Source organism: Sarcophilus harrisii, chromosome 4 (genome assembly GCF_902635505.1).
Source record: "Sarcophilus harrisii chromosome 4, mSarHar1.11, whole genome shotgun sequence".
Lineage (NCBI taxonomy): Eukaryota > Metazoa > Chordata > Mammalia > Dasyuromorphia > Dasyuridae > Sarcophilus > Sarcophilus harrisii.
Genome location: NC_045429.1, coordinates 64,880,763 through 64,901,645, shown reverse-complemented (window position 1 = coordinate 64,901,645; position 20,883 = coordinate 64,880,763). Strand labels below are relative to the sequence as shown.

The following is a 20,883-nucleotide window of genomic DNA, read 5'->3' as shown; positions in this document are numbered from 1 at the left end:
TACTTGTTCAATAATTCCCTTAATGTTTAGTCCTAATGGAGCAGATTATTGTTATTATTTTATTTCGTCAAGATCACCTACTGCACAAAAACAAAGAAGAAAGGAGGAAGGGAATGTGGCCAAAAAGAGGCATTGAGCAGTTATCCGGCTGGAGGTATTTATTTATTGGCTTTATGCTTGGTTTGTGAAGGTTTACAGGGCTGGAAAACAGGGACAATGGATGGAGTTTGTTTCACACTGCTCTGTTCATGAACTGCTGCAGAAGTGATCTAGGGAGTATTTGGAGCATTATGTGTGCCTTTTTTGCCTCCATACAATGCATGATTTCATTCACACATGTATATGCACACACATACAGATGTGTACTTGTATGCATGTAACTGGGACCAGCCTTTGGCAAAATCAGTTACTGATTGGGATCTAGCTGATGAGTACCAAGTTGGCATCCATATATTTCAGCAAGCTAATTAAGTACCAGCTTCCTACCTTCCCAGCCATAGCCAGAGGGGTAGAGGAAACCTGATGTACCTGACTTCTCTCTGCCAGCCCATTTTGCTAAGAATGGGTCTTGCCCTTTGGATGTAGATGCCCAAAGGGATGCTAAGGCTTGTAGATTCAGTACCAAGCAACTGGATTATTCCCTGAACTTATTATAACATTGCTCTACCCGGTTTTAGTTTACCTCATTAAGGCAAACATCAGCATATACCTTCTTGCAAATGACCACAAAGGTTTTCTGATCACAGGACTGTGCTTTGAGTTTGCCCAGGGCTGTTTCAACCTTGTTTAAAGTCTGGCAAGGTGAAGAGTCTAGGCTTAGGAACATTTCGAGGGCAAAAGGTGAACAGCAGCAAGAGTCATGAGAAGCAGCTGATGTGAAGTCATCCCTGGTTGACTTCCATTCTCTGCAGCCTCTTTGCTTTAGCTTTATTCAGATCCTCTCTAGATGAAGTAAGGCTCCAGAAGTCTCATTGGAAAACCAAAGAATAACCTCCCAGATTAATAAAAAGGGTGGGTGATGAGAAATGACAGTGGTGATGTTTTCATATCTGGGAAACGAAATGGACGAAAGGAACCATAATTAAAGCCTTCCTCCTTTGGTCAAGCACCGTGATCTAGGATGATTTGTTGGCTTCCATAGAGTCTTTTTTTATTTGATTGAGCAACTTTAAGAAAATTGAGCTGGAATCTGGCTTCACCAAGGAAGCAATTACATGAAAATTTTCTTTTGAGGGAATCTAGGAGGTGGGGATTGGGATTTCTTCATTTTTCTTTATATGGTTGAAGTTTCAGGGTAACAGGAGGGGGAAATTTTTCTTAAGAGTTTTATTTATTTATTTATACATTCATTCATATGTTTATTTTTTTTCAAATACAAACAAAGGAAGTTTTTAACATTCATCCTTGTAAAATCTTGTGTTCCAATTTTTCTGTCCCACCCAGACAGCAAGTAAACCAATATAGGTTAAACATGTGAAGTTTTTCTAAACATTTATACATGTATCACTCAGCACAAGAAAATCAGATGAAGAGGAAAAATGAGAAAGAAAACAACAAACAAGCAAACAACAACAACAGCAACAATAACAACAACAACAAAAGGTGAAAATAATATGTTGTGATCCTCCTAGTCAGTCCCCAGAATACAGGGGAATTTTTTTTGCAGCATCCACAAGCAGCTGTGTCACCATGCCCCAGTGAGAGGTTAACCAGGCGGGGAGGGTCTGTCCCTTGCCAGTGGGATGTGCAATTCATGTCAGAAACCCCAGAGTGCACAGTGAGGCCTCTTAATTAACGTGGTGGCCCATGGCAACTGGAAAGCATTTCCACACGATTAAGGACTACAGAAAACCCCCCAAGGGGAGTTAATGTTCCTAATAATTTATAATTTGAACATGCTGCTTAATATGCCTGCTTTGTCTCTCTTAATCCTCCACTGGGGGGGAGGCCAGAGGTATAATTCTTGTCTGCAGAAGAGTTCAACCTGACCTGGGAACAAATAAGAGCATTCTGCATCACTAGACTGACTGCCACAATTTGTGGCAAAAATAGAATCCTCTCAAGTCAAGGAAGTGGCACCTGGCTCTCAGATTTTGATCAGCCCATCTGATTTTACAGCCTGCACTCAAAAAACTTGGGGTGGATAAACTTATCCAGGGTATGAAAAAGTCATTTGCTAAATGGCCTGTTGATGGCCTTATTCCCAATAGGATCAGCCCCATCATTTCTTTGGTCTATGGTTTCTGACTTACTAAGCAGGGCATACAGTACTAGCAAGTGTTTTCCTTTCTAGTATGTCATTAGTTTCCCAGATTAGAGCAGTTTCTAAATGGAAAGGGATCAACATTAGAAACATGAAATTTTAAATCTGTAAAATATATCACAGAAAACACCCTGATCTTACAAATTAAAAAAAACCCAAATTTTTGAATTTCAAAAACAGTCATATAGTTAGTTCTCCTTTTATGATTTTATCAGCTTATGTCAATTATATGATATCTCTTTTGGGATGATTCCCAAGGCTTTATAGCCAACCTCAATGACCCTTCCTTTCTGCACGAATATCTGCCCAGGGGACATGGCTCCTGTAAGGTCTCAGCAGTAATTAAAATTCAATGTATCCAAAATGGAGCTCACATTTTCTGAGGATGCCTTTCTCTCTTTTTAACTACTCTATTTACGGTGAGGATACTAAGATATTCCTAATTATGTAGATTCTTAGCCTCAATTGGTCTTTCATTGACCCGCTCTCTATCTCCTTTCCTCCCCCTTCAATTGATCTTTCCAAGGTCTGATGAATTTTGCCTCTTATATCTCTAATATCTGCTCCTTCTCTCTACTCAAGGTGTCCCTCCTCTAGGTCAGGTCATTGTCACCTCTTGCTTACCCTATTAATAGTATCCTAACTGGTTTCCTTGCTTCTAATCTCCCCCTCTTTCCAATCTGTCCTCCACATGTAATCTTTCTAAGGTATGTTTGACTGTCTCACTATCTAGTCAGAAGCCTTCATTGGCTTCCTTTTGGCTCTAGGATAAAATATGGAACTCTCATCCTGGCATACAATTTGTCCCTAAGCTGCTTTTTCAGCCTTATGTGAAATTATGATGTTTTACTTATTTGTATCCTAGCCTACTTATTAGCTTAACTCCTAACTTGACACTCTATCTCTTGCCTCTATGAGTTTCCCTCATGCACTTATCCCAATCCCAGGCATGTAGGAGTCATTTGATAAATGCTAGTTGACTAACAACTAGGTTTATCTTCCTTATCTCTACCCCTTAGAGGTACTTCATTCTTATCTCTGCCTCTCAGAAAACTCATCATTTCTCAAGCCTAAGTTCAGATGTTACCTCTTTCATAAAGCTTTCTCTAACCATTACAATCCTAGTTATTAGTGATATATTCTCGCTTTGAATGACCTTGTATTTATTCATTTGTTGTTCATGCAGTATCTTCCCATTAAAATGTATACTCTTCTATAACAGTGGGCTTTTTTTGTTTTTTTGTTTTGTTTTTTTTTGGCCTCTGTATCACTAATGCTTAACACAGTGCCTTTAGCACTCACACCCACATTGGTGTGCAAGAGTGAGTTCTTAAATTATTTAAACTGAATTGAAATTCATTACATTGCCTATATCCTAAACCATGTTTCAGATGATAGCCAAACACTTCACGGAGAAGGAGGAAGAGCCCCCAACCTCACCACTTTGGTCTAGAAACAGGGTAGAGTTAAGTATTGATTTCATTAGGGATTTGTACTCATTGTTTGGAGAGGAAACAGAGGACATTACTCACCAAGCTTGTTGATTTACTGTTTTTCATCAACAGCTTTCTCAGTTCCATTTGAATTACCTATGTCTAGTTGTTTTGAGAGATCCTTAATTATGTCCATGTTTCACTCCTCTGTTTAGATTGTGGTTACTCAAAAGGTGAACCTGGGCTTTGGGATGAAAGTTAATTGGCCATAATGATTCTTCCATCAGATATGTTCACAAAAAAAAAAAAAAAACAAAAAAAAAACATTTTAGTTTTCCTTATTTGTGCTGAAGATTTTGAAGAAAAACAGGTGGTCCTTTAGACCTTTGTGTCACTTTGAAGATTTGGCTTTTTTATCCTTAGAGTTTCTGGTCATTTGAAAAGGACATTGGGATTGGCAGAGATGTCTCCTATCCTGGAGAGCAATGGTCTCCAAAATGCGAGTGAGGGCTTCCAAATGGACTGTGGCTTCATTTCAGGAGGCAAGAAGTTAATCATGGAGCTTTTCTCAAACATCAATATTTATCTTTACTCCTTAAAACTTTTGTCCCTGCCCCTCTAAGCAATGGATAAGGTACTATCTCCTCCCTTTATGAGTAAGGGAATCCTTACTTTTGATGGATAAACTAATTGCTAACATAGCCTAATTATTATTTTAACCCACAGTAGCAGCTGTCTGGATAGCATTGAAAAGGAAATGGCAGTACTTTTCTTGGGTAGATATGGCCCTTCAAGTCTCAATATGGAAACATATGTGATCAGCAAGGTAGGATCTGGTGACTTATTTAGTCTTAGGAAATCAACCAAGGCTGAAATGCATAGACACTTTGTGGGTAGATTTTTAATGCCCTATGGTAATTGGGAAACCTCAATATAGCCAGAAAAGCTGAATCAACCAACGTGTCTCATCAGCCTTGCCCAACCATGGGCTAATTAAATCTTGGCTTTGACATCTATTTTCAGGGGGAAAATAATCTTACCCATTTTAGGGGAAACTTGATAGATATGGTTCCAAATCTATCCTAGACCCATTTTTTCCTAGATCCTATTTTATCCTAGAGCCAAAAGGAAGCCAATGAAGGCTTCTGACTAGATAGTGAGACAGTCAAACATACCTTAGAAAGATTACATGTGGAGGACAGATTGGAAAGAGGGGGAGATTAGAAGCAAGGAGACCAGTTAGGATACTATTAATAGGGTAAGCAAGAGGTGACAATGACCTGACCTAGAAGAGGGACACCTTGAGTAGAGAGAAGGAGCAGATATTAGAGATATCAGAGGCAAAAATCATCAGACCTTGGGAAAATCAATTGAATGGGGGAGGAAAGGAGATAGAGATGTGAAGTAATCACATATTACTTCACGGCAACAAGAGAGTAAGGATCTTCTGAAAGACTTTTCCCCATTTTGATGCTTTGGGAGCTTTTGCTGTACAATCCACCTGGCATAAATAGTAGTTCTAATGGGGAGTAGGGAGGGTGAAAAGTAAAAAATAATATATAATCCCTTCCAAATGAGATACCATAAAATAAAAAAGAAAAAAAATAATAATGTGGAAGAGAACAAAAGCCAGAAACCCTAGGCTTTTCCTCTCTCCTTCAGGGGAATTGAATCTTAGGCCTCAATAAACTGGTCCACAGGACTGCTGATGTCAATTTTTTTTTGTAGTTCATAATGGGTCTCCTGATGCAAAATCATGATGATAAGCTAAAGTAGCACCTGGAAACATCAGGGTCACAGCCAGGTGATAACATCTCTGGCACAGTCAGTGATTCTTTATCATACATTAGTTTCATCTATAGTAAAGTACTTCAATTTGATACTGAAGCTTTTCCAATATCCACTGAGTATATTCCCTGGCTTACTCAATACAGCTTAACTCTCAAGGGCCACATCAAGAGGATACCAATTCTTTTTTCCTTAGGAACCTCTGAAGAGAACTTATCTTTTTTTCCCAAAGGAATTAAATGAGTTCTTTTCTTCACCTTCATCCACAACTCTGAATTGCCATTAAGTCAACTAGAAAAGGAAAGGAGAAAGGAAAAAGCATTTTTTCAGGGCCTACTGTGGCCCAGATATTGTGCTAAGCACATTACAGATATAATTTCAGTTGATTGTGACAACATCCTGTGAAAGTAAGTGCTGTTATTATCCTCATTTTATATAATAGAAGAAACTGAGGCAAAAAGTACCCAAGGTCATTTAGCTAGTATCTGCAAATAGATATGAATTTATATCTTCCTGATGTCAGGCCCTCAAATCTATCCATTGTGTCACCTATTTTGGTGATTGCCTTTCTGTCAAATAAATAGATATTCATCACAGTCATATAATGATATCTTGATCCCCCAAGTGCAGCCTAACAAATGAAGGGAGATGGAAACATTCTCCCATGGCTTGCGAACTCTTTGAGGAAGCAAGGATCTTATGATCCAGGCAACTACCAATGAAGGCAGCCAGAACCATGGACAGAAGCAATCCATTTTTATCAGCTAATTCTTCCTGGAGCTTGGATCTAAGAAACTTCTGGACCAGAGAGCCCTTTTCCTCTATAGGTAGTGTTCATTCTATGGCTTCTAGGAGATTAAATGCATAATTTGGACATTCAAGTACTTACTGTTATATTTGCTATTTTGCAGAAGTTTATCTCTTGCCCTGACATGGATTGAAGTGCCATTTTGTTAGTTGGGAACAAGATGGGAGAGATGGGTATCCTGATTAGGATAAGAAAACCAGTTGGGTAGAAATAACTCTCTAGTCATTAGTTAGGGGGTATCACACAGGTCTGTACCTAGCATAAGATAGCACCATGCTCTATGAGCAAAGCAGAATCTCAATAGTTCAAAAGAAATGTGAAACATGTGAATTTAGAGACATGATAGAGACAAGTATGCAAATATCCCCATGGACTTTTTGCACCTGCTCTGTAATGGAGCGCTCCAAGCTCACATGAATCTGATCAGGTATAATGAGACACACCATATCTTGTCCCCAACACAGTGATGTTACTTCAATCTACAATACTACAATCAGCCTCTAAAAGAAGAGCTTTTGATTCTCTCTAGTTCTGCAAAAGTACTCTAGTATCTGTTAAACTGTATATTCTAGTTCTATTAAAGTATAAGTGTTTGCTATTAATGAAAGTGATAATAATCATATCTATAGCAATGGCAATGGCTCCCTTTTTCTTTGGTCACTTTATTGGTAAGATAAGAGTTTATGATGGATACTTATATCTCAGAAATCTAATGGTTATTCCTTCTCTCTTTTCCCTATTGACCTTACAAATCAGAATTGCCTATTTAAGAGCTATGTCAAAGTTGCATCCATCTGGCATCAGGGCTAATACTTGTATAGCATTTTAAGGTAAGAATTACTTCTTTTAAATTTGCGTTAAAGTTGTATTCATAAGGTATGAGGGCTAGACCAATGTAAGCTTGGAAGGCTACCATAAGGTATGTATAGCATTCTAAGGTTAGAATTATCTCTTTAAAATCTGTGTCAAAGTTGCACCCATATGGTATCAGGTCTAGCATTTATGTAGCATTTTGAGGTTAGAATTATCTCTTTAAAATCTGTGTCAAAGTTGCACCCATATGGTATCAGGTCTAGCATTTATATAGTGTTTTAAGGTAAGAATTGTCTCTTTAAAAATCTGTGTCAAAGTTGCACCCATATGGTATCAGGTCTAGCATTTATGTAGCATTTTGAGGTTAGAATTATCTCTTTAAAATCTGTGTCAAAGTTGCACCCATATGGTATCAGGTCTAGCATTTATGTAGCATTTTAAGGTAAGAATTGTCTCTTTTAAAATCTCTGTCATTGTTGCCCCATATGGTATCAGAGCAAGTATTTATAAAGCATTTTAAGGTAAGAATTCTCTCTTTAAAATCTCTGTCAAAGTTGCATCCAAATGGTATCAGGACTAGCATTTCAGTGTTTTAAGGTAACAATTGCCCCTTTAGCTGTGTCAGAGTTGCACCCATATGGTATCAGGGCTAGCAGTTAGATAGCATTTTAAGGTCTGAAAAGCACATTATGTATACTATCTCCATTGATCTTCACAATAACCTTGTGAAATAAGTCATATTATTAATACTAAAGCTAACATGGATATAGTGGATATAGTTACTATCCTTAGAACTTTGCAGTTGCTGTCTCATTTGTTCTCACAACAATGTTGGGAGATGCTACTATTATTCTCATTTTACAGATGAGGAAACTGAGGTAAAGATAACTTATTTGTTTAAGATCAGATAGGTAGTATGTGATCTGAGGCTGGATTTGAACTCAGTTATTCCCGACTCCATATCGAGTAATCAGTCCACTGAACCACCTAGTTACCACAGTCTTGCTGGGTGATTGTGATCCATATCCAAGGGTTGGTTCAGGGAAAGTGTATGATTCTGATCCTCTTGGGCTTCATTTTATAAATATGCTTGGATCATGAAATTTTGATTTTAAAAATGAAGTTAAGGCCTTTCCAGGTATTGGGCCAACATTTGGATCCACTAGGTTGGTTCTATTGTCTTCACAGCAGGGTGCTTGTTCACTGCCTCTCCAAGTCGCATGCCCAAGGATTAATCAGGGCTGGCAGGCTCCAGGAATCAGTGTGGAGTGATTTTGTGGAAGCCTGAAAGGGGATGCCAGTCAATTCAATCCAATTTTTCAGGGTAGTGTGGAAGCTGATAGCGAATGAAACTTCAGAACCTAAGAAACCATATCCCTTATTCAAAGCGAGGTAGTCTTGTTTCATACAGCTATGCTGGTTCTTTCAGCTAAACTCTTGAGCTCATTTTGGAGCAACTTGTTACTAGAAAGCAGCAGCCATTTGGAGAGAATTCAGAGGACAATGACAAAGCTGACTAGCAGCAGAGACAGCTGATTTATGGAAATGAGATTGGGAGAGCAAGAAACACTGACTGAACCAGATGATGAGCATCCAAATGTCCCATAAATTCTGGGATTTAGAAAGAATAATCTGGTCCGGTCAAGTCAACAAGCATTTATTAAGCACCTGCTATGTACCAAACACTGAACTAACACTCTGGAGAAACAAAACCAGTTTCGGCTCTCAAGGAGTTCATGGTCTCCTTCCATTACTTAGTGAATTCCAATAAGAGAAAGCTAGAGGTCAGAGCTATCGAAACTGAATAAGGAAAAATTTAAGCTGAGCCTGGGGAAATCCATCCCCGTTAAACAGTACTTCACTTTGGCTGAGATTTATTTATATTATGGAAAACCTAGTATGTTCAGTGATATAGAATAAGCCTTTTTCTGTCTCTCACAGGAAGAACCTACAGTGTGGATAATTCACCTTATTCCCTGACAGCAGGTCTCATACTTTTATGTGTATCTGACTGGTGCTTAATAAAAGAAAGCACATTATGTATGGAGATGGTTTCAAGTATCTACCGTTGGTGCCATATGCTCTTTAAATTGATGTGTGTGTGTGTGTGTGTGTGTGTGTGTGTGTGTGTGTATGTTGGAAAACCATGATTCCCATATTATCAGGATTTTAAAATATATATATATATATTTAATATATATTAAATTAATATATTATATTATTAATATTATTATTTTATTATATTAATAATAATACAATAATAATTATATTAATATATATTAAATTAATATATATAATATATATATATAATCAGGATTCTTAGCTTGAGATCCAGTAATTTTTTTCTTCAAAATTTAGATAATTTTATTTCAATAAAATCAATGGCCTTATTTTTTTAACCAGTTGCCTTATTAATCTTATGCTATTTTATTTTATTACATTGTTCTGAGAAGAGTTCCATAGATTTCACTAGACCACCCAAAGGAGTGCATGACCCAAAAAAGGTTAAGAACTTCTGTTCTATGATGAGTGATTAACACTCTCTTGTGGATTTATGATATGGATGGCTAGGCTTAGAGATATTGTCCTTGGCAAAGGCATTTTGTTAAATTTTCTCCTGAGTGAGGTGAACTTGCTAGTACATAGATTGAGGCTTTGGCCTTGCCCATATTTGTGCTCTGCTTTGGCCAACTGAGCAAAAAATCCTAAAAGTTAAGACAGTTGAAAGGAATTCCAGGAGATGATAAGTTTATCCTATTCAACAAGAGAGATCCCTGGAGGTGGGCACAGAATGTTTGAATTCCAGTTCTGACTCTCATACATTATCTTGGTGACAATGAACAAGGCTCTTGAGTTCTTAACCTTTCAGAACCCCTGGATCCTCATTGGTAAGATAAGAGGTTGAATAAGGCAATCCCTTACAATTTATCCCATTTAGATCTTCCATGGGAAGGAAAAGAACAAGCATTTATCAAATGCCTACTATATGCCAGGAACTGTGCTAAGAGATTTATGAATATTGTCTTATTGGATCCTCACAACCTTAGGAGGCAAATATTATTATTATCCCCAGTTTATAATTAGGGCAGGTAGAGACTAACTGACTTAAATAATGAAGCTGAATTTGAACTCAGTAATGATTCCAGGCCCTGTACTACAGCTGTGCTACCCAGCTGCCCCTATTAAAGTATAGTGAATTGGATGTAAATCTTTGCTCTGTCACTTAATTACTTTTGGGTCACATGGGAAAAAAACATTTGACTTCTCTGGGCCTTGATTTCTTTATCTGCAAAATAAGAATGTTGAATTTTATGACCTCTTTATCTATGATCCTAAGACTCTATTAAAGTTATTTAAAGTCAGTTATTTACAACATGCTGTGCTAGTTGCTGGGGACTGGATATAAGTGCCAATGTAAAACTGTGTATGCTATATAGTGGGTACTTAATAAATCTTTGTTGATTTATTGACAGAGATAAAATGATGGAAAAGTATGTTATGCTTGCCCTCAAGAAGCTTATAATTTAAAAGGGCAGATACAAAAATAAATATGATGATATAATTCACTCTCCACAGATGGAAATTTGTATTTCTATGACTCTTTAGTAAAGATGAACCATCTCTTTCATTAGTTAATTAAATTACATTGGTTAATTGCTAAAGCCTCTCATAGTCAAGCAATTTTTTTTTCTTCTATGTAACCTTAAAGACCTCCCATTGCAATAGCAGATTGAGAAAAAGTAGGGTACTTAGTGGGATTTAAATGAAATTCATCAAAAAAAAAAAAAAACTATGCCTTGAAGACATTTCCAAGAGTGAAAGTTTAATAGTAGAAATCCCACAGCTCAGGGTCCATTGAGATTTCTTCAAAGTCTAGTTGAGTTAGAATAATATTGAGACAAGAATTAAGGGATTGGAGCTGGATACTATTCTTGTATCCATGACTGACAAATCACCTAATATGTGTGACCTTTTACTTTGGGTCTGATTCAGTTGCTTCATTTTTTGGTTGCATTTGTCTCCTTATTCTAGCATGGGTATGAAACTGAATTTTGTCCTCCTTTGCTGTATAATGATATTGTTAGGAAAGATAAATGGAAAGACATGGGGGAAAAAAGCTTTTCAAATTCAAGGCATAATTATTATGAAACTAGAAAAGCCCCCTTTAATGCATTTGAGGGGAATAATCTCCTGGCTCTCAGTGGGTGGACTTGCTGAGAATTAATAGAGTTTTTCATCTATCGTCTGTATAATATGTTGTCATTAATTGAAGTCCAAGGTCAAGAACTAAACTTTGTGGCCCAGCCCAACCCAATGAAGCAGGCTGGCAGTGATATTGACCCAAAAAAAGGAAGGGAATACAGATTTCAGAAAGTAAGATTTATGTCTGCCTAACTCTCCAGTATAATGGGCTTACAAGACCATCACTCCAAAACTTTTGGTAGATGGATGTCAGAGGTGAAAGTTTAGCCTTATCATGATGTCACATCCTTGCATTAACAGACTACAATGATGTAGATTCTTAGGCACAGAAACAGTGACCATTGAGGAAGAAGAGGACCAGAGTAAAAGTTTCTGCCAAAGAAAGGAGGAAATAAAAGATTGATGCCATAGCTTCCACTCTGTGATTCATAGAGAGTTTTCTGGAAAGTCACAATTCACTAATGAAAAGAACTAAACCATCCAATCTCTTGCCATTTTAGGGGTTCCCAAATTCTCCAATTGTAGATTATAGGATCTCAATACTGAATGGACTTCAAAGACTATGTAGCCTATGGACTTTTCTTTATGGTTGAGTAAACTGACTTGTCTAAGATATCACAAGCAATAGTGGGATTTGAAGCAGGATCTTTGTCTCCAAAGCCAGCACAGAATAACATTGTTCTCAGCTGAGTACACTGCTTCTGTCAGTTGTCATCCTTGTCTTCTATTGGTATCTAGATGGAATTATTATAAGCAACAATAGAATGCGAGATAGGAATTAGTAGGAGAAAACAGAAAGAGATCAGAAGAAGTTTGGTGGCAAAGTGGAGAGAATACTGAACATTGAACCAAGAATATCTGTATTTTGAATTCTACCTCAGGCACTAATCCCCTGTGTAACCCTGGGCAAATGGCTTTAACTCTCTGATTCTCAGTTTCTTCTTTTGCAAGATGAGGTATTTTGGCTCAATAACCATTACCATTCCATGCCGTTTATTTCTTTTCCAAAGTCCTTAAAACCATCCTACCATTTTTTAAAGTAGATATACCTTTAAAGGAATAGGACTCTTGGTAAAGCACAGTATTTCCTATTTCTTTAGTTGAAGTGATTCCTAATCTGTTTCCACTTAGTGCAATGAATAGAGCTTTGCACTAGAAGGTAGAAGGGGCAAGAACAAGCATTTATTAAGCATCTCCTATGTGCTAGGTGTTCTTCTAAACTCATTAAAACTATCCTCTCTCTTGCTCTTGAGGCAAAATACTATGATTATCCCCATTCTACACACTGAGGACATTGAGGCATATAGGTGAATTGCCCGATCACACAAAACTTATAAAGTGTTTAAGGTTATTTGCACTGAACCACCCAGTTACCTAAGAATTAAGAAAGCAAATCCTAATCCTGCTTCAGACATGAGCTGGATATGTAACACAGCTTCATGAACCTGCTTTCACATCTGGAAACAAAAAGTCTGGAGTTGATGCTAATAGTCCCTTTGAGGACTGGACCAAAGATCTTCAGATACTTCATTGTAGATTGATCCACAAACCATCCACCTTCCTTTTCTTTTATTCCAAGCACTGATTACAGCAGTTTTTTTCTTGCTGTTGAGCTATGCATGCAGCAGGCACTGGATATATGCTTACTGAGAAAATGAATGACTAAATGTTGAGTTTTGGTAGTTTTTTTTTAATTCTCTTTGGGATGACCTTTCGTTGTCCTGGCATCTCCTAGCTTTCTGTTTTCTTCTTTCCCCAGGGGGGTATGATCGCTCTGCTGCTCTCCATCCTGTGCTTAGTAATGATCCTCTATACTCGCCGACGCTGGTGTAAACGGCGACGTGTACCCCAGCCTCAGAAAAGCGCCAGTGCAGAGGCAGCTAATGAGATCCACTACATCCCTTCAGTCCTCATTGGTGGCCATGGTCGTGAAAGCCTGCGGAATGCACGGGTACAGGGTCACAATTCCAGTGGCACCCTGAGCATTCGAGAGACCCCTATCCTGGATGGTTATGAGTATGACATCACAGACCTGAGACATCACCTGCAACGGGAGTGCATGAATGGAGGGGAAGACTTTGCCAGTCAGGTGACCCGGACTCTGGATTCTCTCCAGGGCTGCAATGAGAAGTCGGGGATGGACCTCACACCAGGTGAGAAGGAGCATATGGTTCTTGGTCCCTCTGAGGCTCCATGAAGCTTTCTAGCTTGGGTGTACTGGATCTGGGGGAGGGTGTGCATTTCTCTGTTCCAGGCAGTGATTCCCATAAATGGTTGGCTGTCTCAATGTCTTGTTGCCTATGGAGAAGCAGAGTAAATTGCTTGCAACGATGTTAAGAATTGTTCCTGGATCAAAAATCTGGACTAGAAACCGTGGACAGAATCCCTTTTTCTTTTCAATCCAAGCTGGGATTTGAGACTCATCAATGTTAAACACAAGAGTGCCTTCTTCCCCTTTCAGCTGGGTCATACATCTGGCCTAAGAGACAAAGCGGCAGAAAAATACATTATGTATATTTGTTGGCATGAAATATGGCATATAGAATGAATGCAACTTCATTATTCTTCATAAATGAAAATGACTCTTTAAGGTCCAATTTTCGTAGCCTCTCCTCTGGGATTCTTTTCTGGTGTCTCCAGATGTTACCTAATCTCTCAGAAATTCCTATTGGATTTCTATTTTACACTTATCTCATTCTACCTTGCATTAGAAGCATCTGCAATAAGCCTCATCTCTCTATTAGATTACCATGTTCTTGTGGGCAGGGATTGTATCATTTTTGATCTCTGTACCCCCAACATCAATGTGATACACAGAGTATAAACTTAATAAATGTTTATTAAATTTATAACACTGTTTTTCCATTTCCCATCTTGCACTTTCCTTTGTATTATATTTACTTGTATACATTCATGTCTTCCCTCATTAGATTATAAATCCCTTGTGGGCAAGGTCTATGTAGTTTTTCATCTTTACATCCCTAACACATTGTTCATATCAGACATATAATAAATATTTGTTGAATTCAATTGGTTTGTTGAATTTGAATTTGAAAAGCATTTTCTGTCACATTATTATTCACAATCACTAAGATTTTTTTCTCAGAAAATCAGGGTGGAAATTCCTGATAGAATTCTCAAAAAGAAGCTCAAGTTGCCTCAAAACAGGGTGAATTCTCCATCACTGGAAATCTTCCAGCAGAAGCTTGATGATCTCTTGTTAAATATGAAGTAGGGGGAATTTCTGATTAGATTCAGGTGAGACTTGATGACCTGTAAGGTCCCAGACAACTGTGGGTGTCTGTTTTATACAAATTATCAAAGCTTCTCCTCTTCCATTCTTATACCCTCTTATCCTATTATTTGTGACCCAAGGGACATTGTTTCTCCATAGAGAAAATAATGAGTTAAAGGTATGGCTTAACACATGGCACCATTTATCTTCTGTGAAATTACTGGACATGAGTCTCAAAGAATTCAAATGAAAGTCCTGAAAAGAGCAAATTTCACTCTTCCCTTTCCTTCTCTCCCCCCACTTTATTTTCTTTTATCCATAGCTCTCATGCACCTCCAGAAACAATAAATTCCCTGCAGGTCAATTCCTAGGACAATAAGTCCCAAGGGACAGCCTAGATTTTCTGTTAGGGAAACAGCTGAGAGCTTTTCACTTTCCATACAGTTTACTGTTTTTCCTTATTGTTTTATGTTTTTAAGTCTCATTCCCCCAGTGAGATTTTAATCTTAAAAAAGCTCAATGAAGACAGAGAGGATGTCTCATACATCTTCTCTATTCAAGAGAGCCTACTATAATGCTAATCATGGGATTGATGTTTAATGTTAACAATGATAATAGCTCACATAGCACTTTAAGGATTACAGAATACTGTGAGTCAAGTGATATTTTACACCCATATTAGGTATGAAAAAACTAAGGCTTAGGAAGCTAAATATCTTGTTTTAGTGCAAATAGCTAGTAAGTGAGATGAATTCAAACACATATCTTCTAGGATGCTATATCCAATGCTTTATTCGTTATGACAGACTGAATTGAAAGGAGTTTTTGGTCTTACAAGATTACAGGATTTTAGAGAATATCTAATTTAACTTAAAGATGAGGAGATGTTAAATGATTCTGCCAAGATCATATAAGTTTTAAATAGCAAACCCAGATCCTTCAATAATTTGCCTTTATACAGGTCCTTTCCACTATACCAAACCATCAAGGAACAAATTTTCATCTTGACCAACCTACCTTAAGGGTTTCATTCTCCATTCTTTATATGGCTCCTTCCCAAATCCTATTTTGATAACCTAATATAGCAGGCTTGAAATTCCCTCTGTTGGAGTAGAAGCTCTCCAAAGTCCAATGAAGCCAGACAGCCTTCAAGCACAGATGCAAGGATGTGTTCTACATTTGGTGATTTCTATTGCTAGATGACTTCAAAATCTATCCATCACGTCCAATTCAGTGACCCAACTTCCAGTCCTTAATCACCAATTGCTTCTCGTACATTTCAGACTGGACATCCAGTAGCCATTTCAAATGTCCAAAGCATATCTCATTACTTTTTCCCCTAAACCCACTTCTATTTTGGTAGTGTACCCCTATTTTTCCAGTCTTTGAAGTTCACAACCTCTGTATCATTCTTAGCTCTTCATTCTTCCTCATCTCACATATTCAATCAGTCGCCAAATCTTGCCATTTCTAGTTATGAAATGTCTCTCAAATTCATCCTCTTCTCTCCATTTTCCCCATTTGAAATTTCCTTCCCTGTTCAGCTCACCCTGTTAGTTGCCTAAGTAGTCTTTCCAAAGCTCAGAATTAACCATTTCACCAATCATCCTTACCCAATGAATCCTGTTGTCTTTCTCTTACTTCTGGGGTCAAATATGAACTCTTCTGTTTTGAGTTCTGAGTCATTTACAGTTTTTCCTTCTATACTCTGTGATATACTCAAACTGGTTTTCTTACTGTTCTTCACATTTCTGGTCTTAATGCCTTTTGTACCAGCTATCCTCTAAACATGGAATATAATTTCTCTTGATATCCCTTTCCTACTTTGAAACTCCTTATTTCCTTCAAAACTCAAAGTTCACCATGAAGCCTTTCTTGATTCCCCTTGCCTATTTATGTGTCCCTGTTGCAGATTACACGTACATGTACATACACACACACACACACACACACACACACACTTATACGCATACATCCCTTGTTAGAACATAAGCTCCTCGAGAGCAGTGATTTTATTTTTGGTCTTTGTAACTCCAGCATCTAGCAATTTTTTTTTCCACACTGGGGCCAGGTTGGTGTGGGTTGGGAAAGTGCTTAATAAACACTTACCTTCTGTTCAAAGACTATTCTAGGACCAGCTAGGTTGGGAGAAGATCATAGAATTATAGATTTAAATCTGAAAATGATTTAATGAGTTCCACCCCATTTTACAGATGAAGAAACTGAGACCAAGAGAAGTGACATGATTTGTCCAGAGTCTGATGTTGGACTCAAATTCAAGTCTTCTAACTCTAAGCTCAGTGCTTTATCCATTACCCCAATGCTGCCTGGTAAGTCTCCTCCCCAGAACACTGGCCATCAAGGAATGAACTTTTCTTGGTCACATCAACTCATGAAAATTCCTCCTAAAGTATAGTGTTGCTATCTGAATCTATAGAGGGCATCCTCAAAGAAACCACAGGCCCCTGAAGCATCAAAGTAAGCTTCTGTTCTCTCTAAGTGTTTTGTACTTAAACAATATCTGAAACTTACCCATCTCTACAAGTGAATTTCTCTGCTCTTTTATACCTTTTTGGTTGTTCCCATGAAAGTCGATGCCTTTGATTCTCCTTGCCCAGGAAGTGACAATGCCAAACTGTCCCTGATGAACAAATACAAAGACAACATCATCGCCACCAGCCCTGTGGATGCCAACCACCAGCAGGCGACCCTCCTGTCCCACACTTCCAGCAACCAAAGAAAACGGATCAATAACAAAGCTCGAGGTACGTGCAAGAGCCCCCAGAGATAAGTCTATGTATCTCTTAGCAGCTTACAAATGTAAGCTCCAAGGTAGTACCAAAAGAAGAGGAAGCTATTTTCTCATATGGCCACTAAAACCCAATTTTTCTTGTATCAGCAGAGAATAACTCACATTTGCATAACACTTTAAGGTCTGCCAATTTTTTTTTTCTCACAATAAGCCTTAGGCAGAATAATGAGGTATCAGTACCTCCAGTTTATAGATAAGCAAACTGGGGGTCCTGGGGATTGTGACTTATCTAAAGAGATTATCTATCTATCTATCTATCTATCTATCCATCTATCTATTTCTATCTATCTATCTGTCTGTCTATCTATCTATCAAGAGAGAGCTAAAATACAATAGAACTGTAATTTGAGCCCCAGGCTCCTGATTCTAAATCCAAATCATTTTCCACTTTACCATTTAATGTGAGAGTCTTCTCTTTCACCTTGCAGGATCTGTCTTTGTCTGAGATCCTTATTGATGGCTTAGATAAAGATGGATAGAGTGCGCTGTGGATGGTCCCTACTATATGTTAGAAATCCCTGTCCTCATAAATATTAAAAGTAGACCCCATCAAAAATGATGATAGCCATATGGTGATGCTGAAAAAAACAATGACTTGATTTGGAACTAGCAGACATGGATTCAAATTATGACTTTACAACTTGTTCCCTGTGTGACCAATGAAATCATTTCATATATCTGGGACTTAATTTCCTATTCTGTAAAAAGGGGGGCTGTAGAACTAAATGCTCTCTAATGTTCTTTCCATCTTTGTAACTAGGGGGATGACAATATAATTAGAAGCCAAATTAGCTCACATCTAGGGGGTAAAAAAGTGATTTAGTTAATAAGGCTTCCCTCCCATTGAGATGACTTCATGGTGTGATGCCATGTAGGTATTGCTGGAGTTTGCTTTTTTAAATAATAACCAGAGAGTCATCATCACAGTCACAGCCTTTCCTATCTACCATCTTTTCCAAATAGATGTCATCTAAAACTGCACTTTACCATTATTTTGTTGTTACTTTACACTACTTCTGTATCCTCAAAGGCTAACATAGAACCTATAATAGATGTTTTTTTTTTCTGAATTTAATGGAGTTGAGATTCTCTCATTACCTCTCCTAGAATATATCTAGAACTTAGGTTCCAAACCCTTTTTTCTTGCTTTCTTAACACAGAGAGGGTCATGTGGTATATCCAGAATTTTGCAGTGTTCATATATATTTGTACATAACCAAGCAGGGTATCCTGGAGCTATCTTGTACAGGCTTTTGAGAAGTAATTGTTAAGTTTTCAATGTGACCATATCTCGGAAATCATTAAATGTTCTAAACCATGGTTTGATTTATTGCTTTTTTTTTTTTGATTGTCTAGCCTTAAAAAAATGATGGAGAAAATCTTCATAAATCAGGTTAAATTTAACCATATGTCATGGGTGTATGTGTTTGAACATGCACACATGCACACAGACACAGACAAATTATATCTAAATATCTTTATGGAATAGAGATACATAGATATGGAATACACACAAACTCACTTTTCCCCTCTGGAAATCTGGATATTAAACATTTACCGACACACTCCTGCCACATCACCCCTGGATGAACACATAGTCATTCAGAATGAGTTGGGAAAGAAAAGCTAGACAAAGTTTGATGGAATTTTAGACTGGGGTTGGGGTGGCATTTCTTGGGCAGCTACTGCTGCTTTCCTTGATGTATTTCTTTTCATTACAGCTGGATCTGCCTTCCTGAACCCTGAAGGAGATTCAGGTACAGAAGCAGATAATGACCCCCAGCTGACTTTTTACACAGATCCCTCTCGCAGCAGAAGGCGGAGCAGAGGTAAGAGAAGTATTACTAGGTTGACAATGAAGTGGACAATACAAAGGAGTAGATGGAATATTTTAAATGGGTTTCTCTTGGGGTTTGGGTCTATCCCATATAAAAGTGCAGTTCTAGCTGAGGAATTCCAGCAATTATTATTTCATAAGTTAGACAACTTTATCCCTTCAGTTGTAACTAGGGTGGGGTGATTAGGGCTTTATTCCAGGGCACTGAAATTTAAAGGGAACAGAATTTATGGCAGGAAGTTATCTGTTTCTATGCTTTCCATATGGCAGTCTTTACACTAAGAGCCTTGAACAGCTGAGGATTTTGTTTCTCCATCATTAGTTATGTTGTATCATCCTTATTTGTGTAGGATGGTGACACAAAGTTTCCTTTTCCCTAAGCTAATATTTTGTGTGCTTAGTTCCCAAACTGCTAAATACAGCTCTATTTGTCACTCAAGTGTCTTATCAGATAGGCCTCCTTTGTTTCAGTCTCTTTCCCAAAGGGAAATTTGAATGGTGTGATCAAACATGGAATAGCTTCAATTCCATATTTTCCCAGGTGCCTGGAAATGAGGCAAAATCAGGTGTCAGGGAACGGTCTTGCACAAACAATACTAACGTTTTCCTCTGTAGGGGAGAAGATAGCAAACCTAGAAAGGAAGTCAGAAGATCATTTCTCCTAAAAAATGGTGCACAAGAAATATCAGTTTAATTGAAATTATCTCTTCATGAGATGAATCTCTGCCCTGGGAATAGCAGGATTGTTTTATGATTAAAAATAAGGGGAAAAATTTGATGCTCTGTTATGCATATATAGATAGCTCTCTAACATGCAAATGTTTAAATTTGCAAATGAATGTGTATGCATCATGTGTAGTTCATTTTAATAGTGTATATTAAATAGCTTTATTTATTGAATAAATATCTACATAAATACATATAAATATATGCCTATATGGATATATATATATACAATTTTTTCTCTCTCTCTCTCTATATATATATATATATATATATATTATGTGTAAATGCCAGGCCATCATTGCAAATTGACTTCATAGGTGCTTTTGAAACCCTATTCATTCATAATGAGAAATTATGAAGAGATGACTTTTAAAATATCAACCTCTCCTGGTAAATAAAATTGGCTGTTGTTCTTAATAATTCTCTGAGACTTTATAGGTAAGAGGAGGATATAGTAGAGCTTTAAGTCCTATTAACATAGAAAAAAAATAAATCTCCTATTTTATTTATATATATACACATACATATACATATATTTTATTTGATAAAATTTTATAATGTATGTGTATATAAACAAATATAAATCTGCTTCCTTTTGAGGATACTAGATATACCTGCAATTTTCAATTATATTTCCAAGTAAGAGATATCTATGCTTACCAAGAAAAAATATTTACTTGATCCTGAGACTGACTCTTTATGTTTTAGGATTTCTAGCAAATATCTTCTCTGTCATTTCTGATCCTGGGCAGCTGAACCTATCAAGATTGTATATTGTATTTCTCTATTTTTAGCTTTTCCACCATCTAAGGATTGAGCTATTCTTACCCTCCCAGATCAGTTGGGCAGAGTTTGCCGCTTAGCCCAAACATTGGAGCAAAATTGCTTAGGGCTAGCAAGCTGGTTAAATGAAGGGAATACTTCCTCTTGGATATTTTGGCGTGTCACCTCTGCAAAGGACATAA

At 37.5% G+C, this 20,883-nt stretch overlaps 1 protein-coding gene across 1 annotated transcript in view; it reads left to right on the top strand.

The window, feature by feature from the left end:
• The window catches only part of ASTN1 (astrotactin 1), a 512,206-nt gene that overhangs the window by 247,232 nt on the left and 244,091 nt on the right, over nucleotides 1-20,883 (top strand). Inside the window, exons 3-5 of the mRNA XM_031936933.1 lie at nucleotides 13,068-13,461; nucleotides 17,162-17,308; nucleotides 19,077-19,184. Coding sequence (XP_031792793.1) covers nucleotides 13,068-13,461; nucleotides 17,162-17,308; nucleotides 19,077-19,184 — 649 coding nt within the window. The remainder of the gene's footprint in view (nucleotides 1-13,067; nucleotides 13,462-17,161; nucleotides 17,309-19,076; nucleotides 19,185-20,883) is intronic.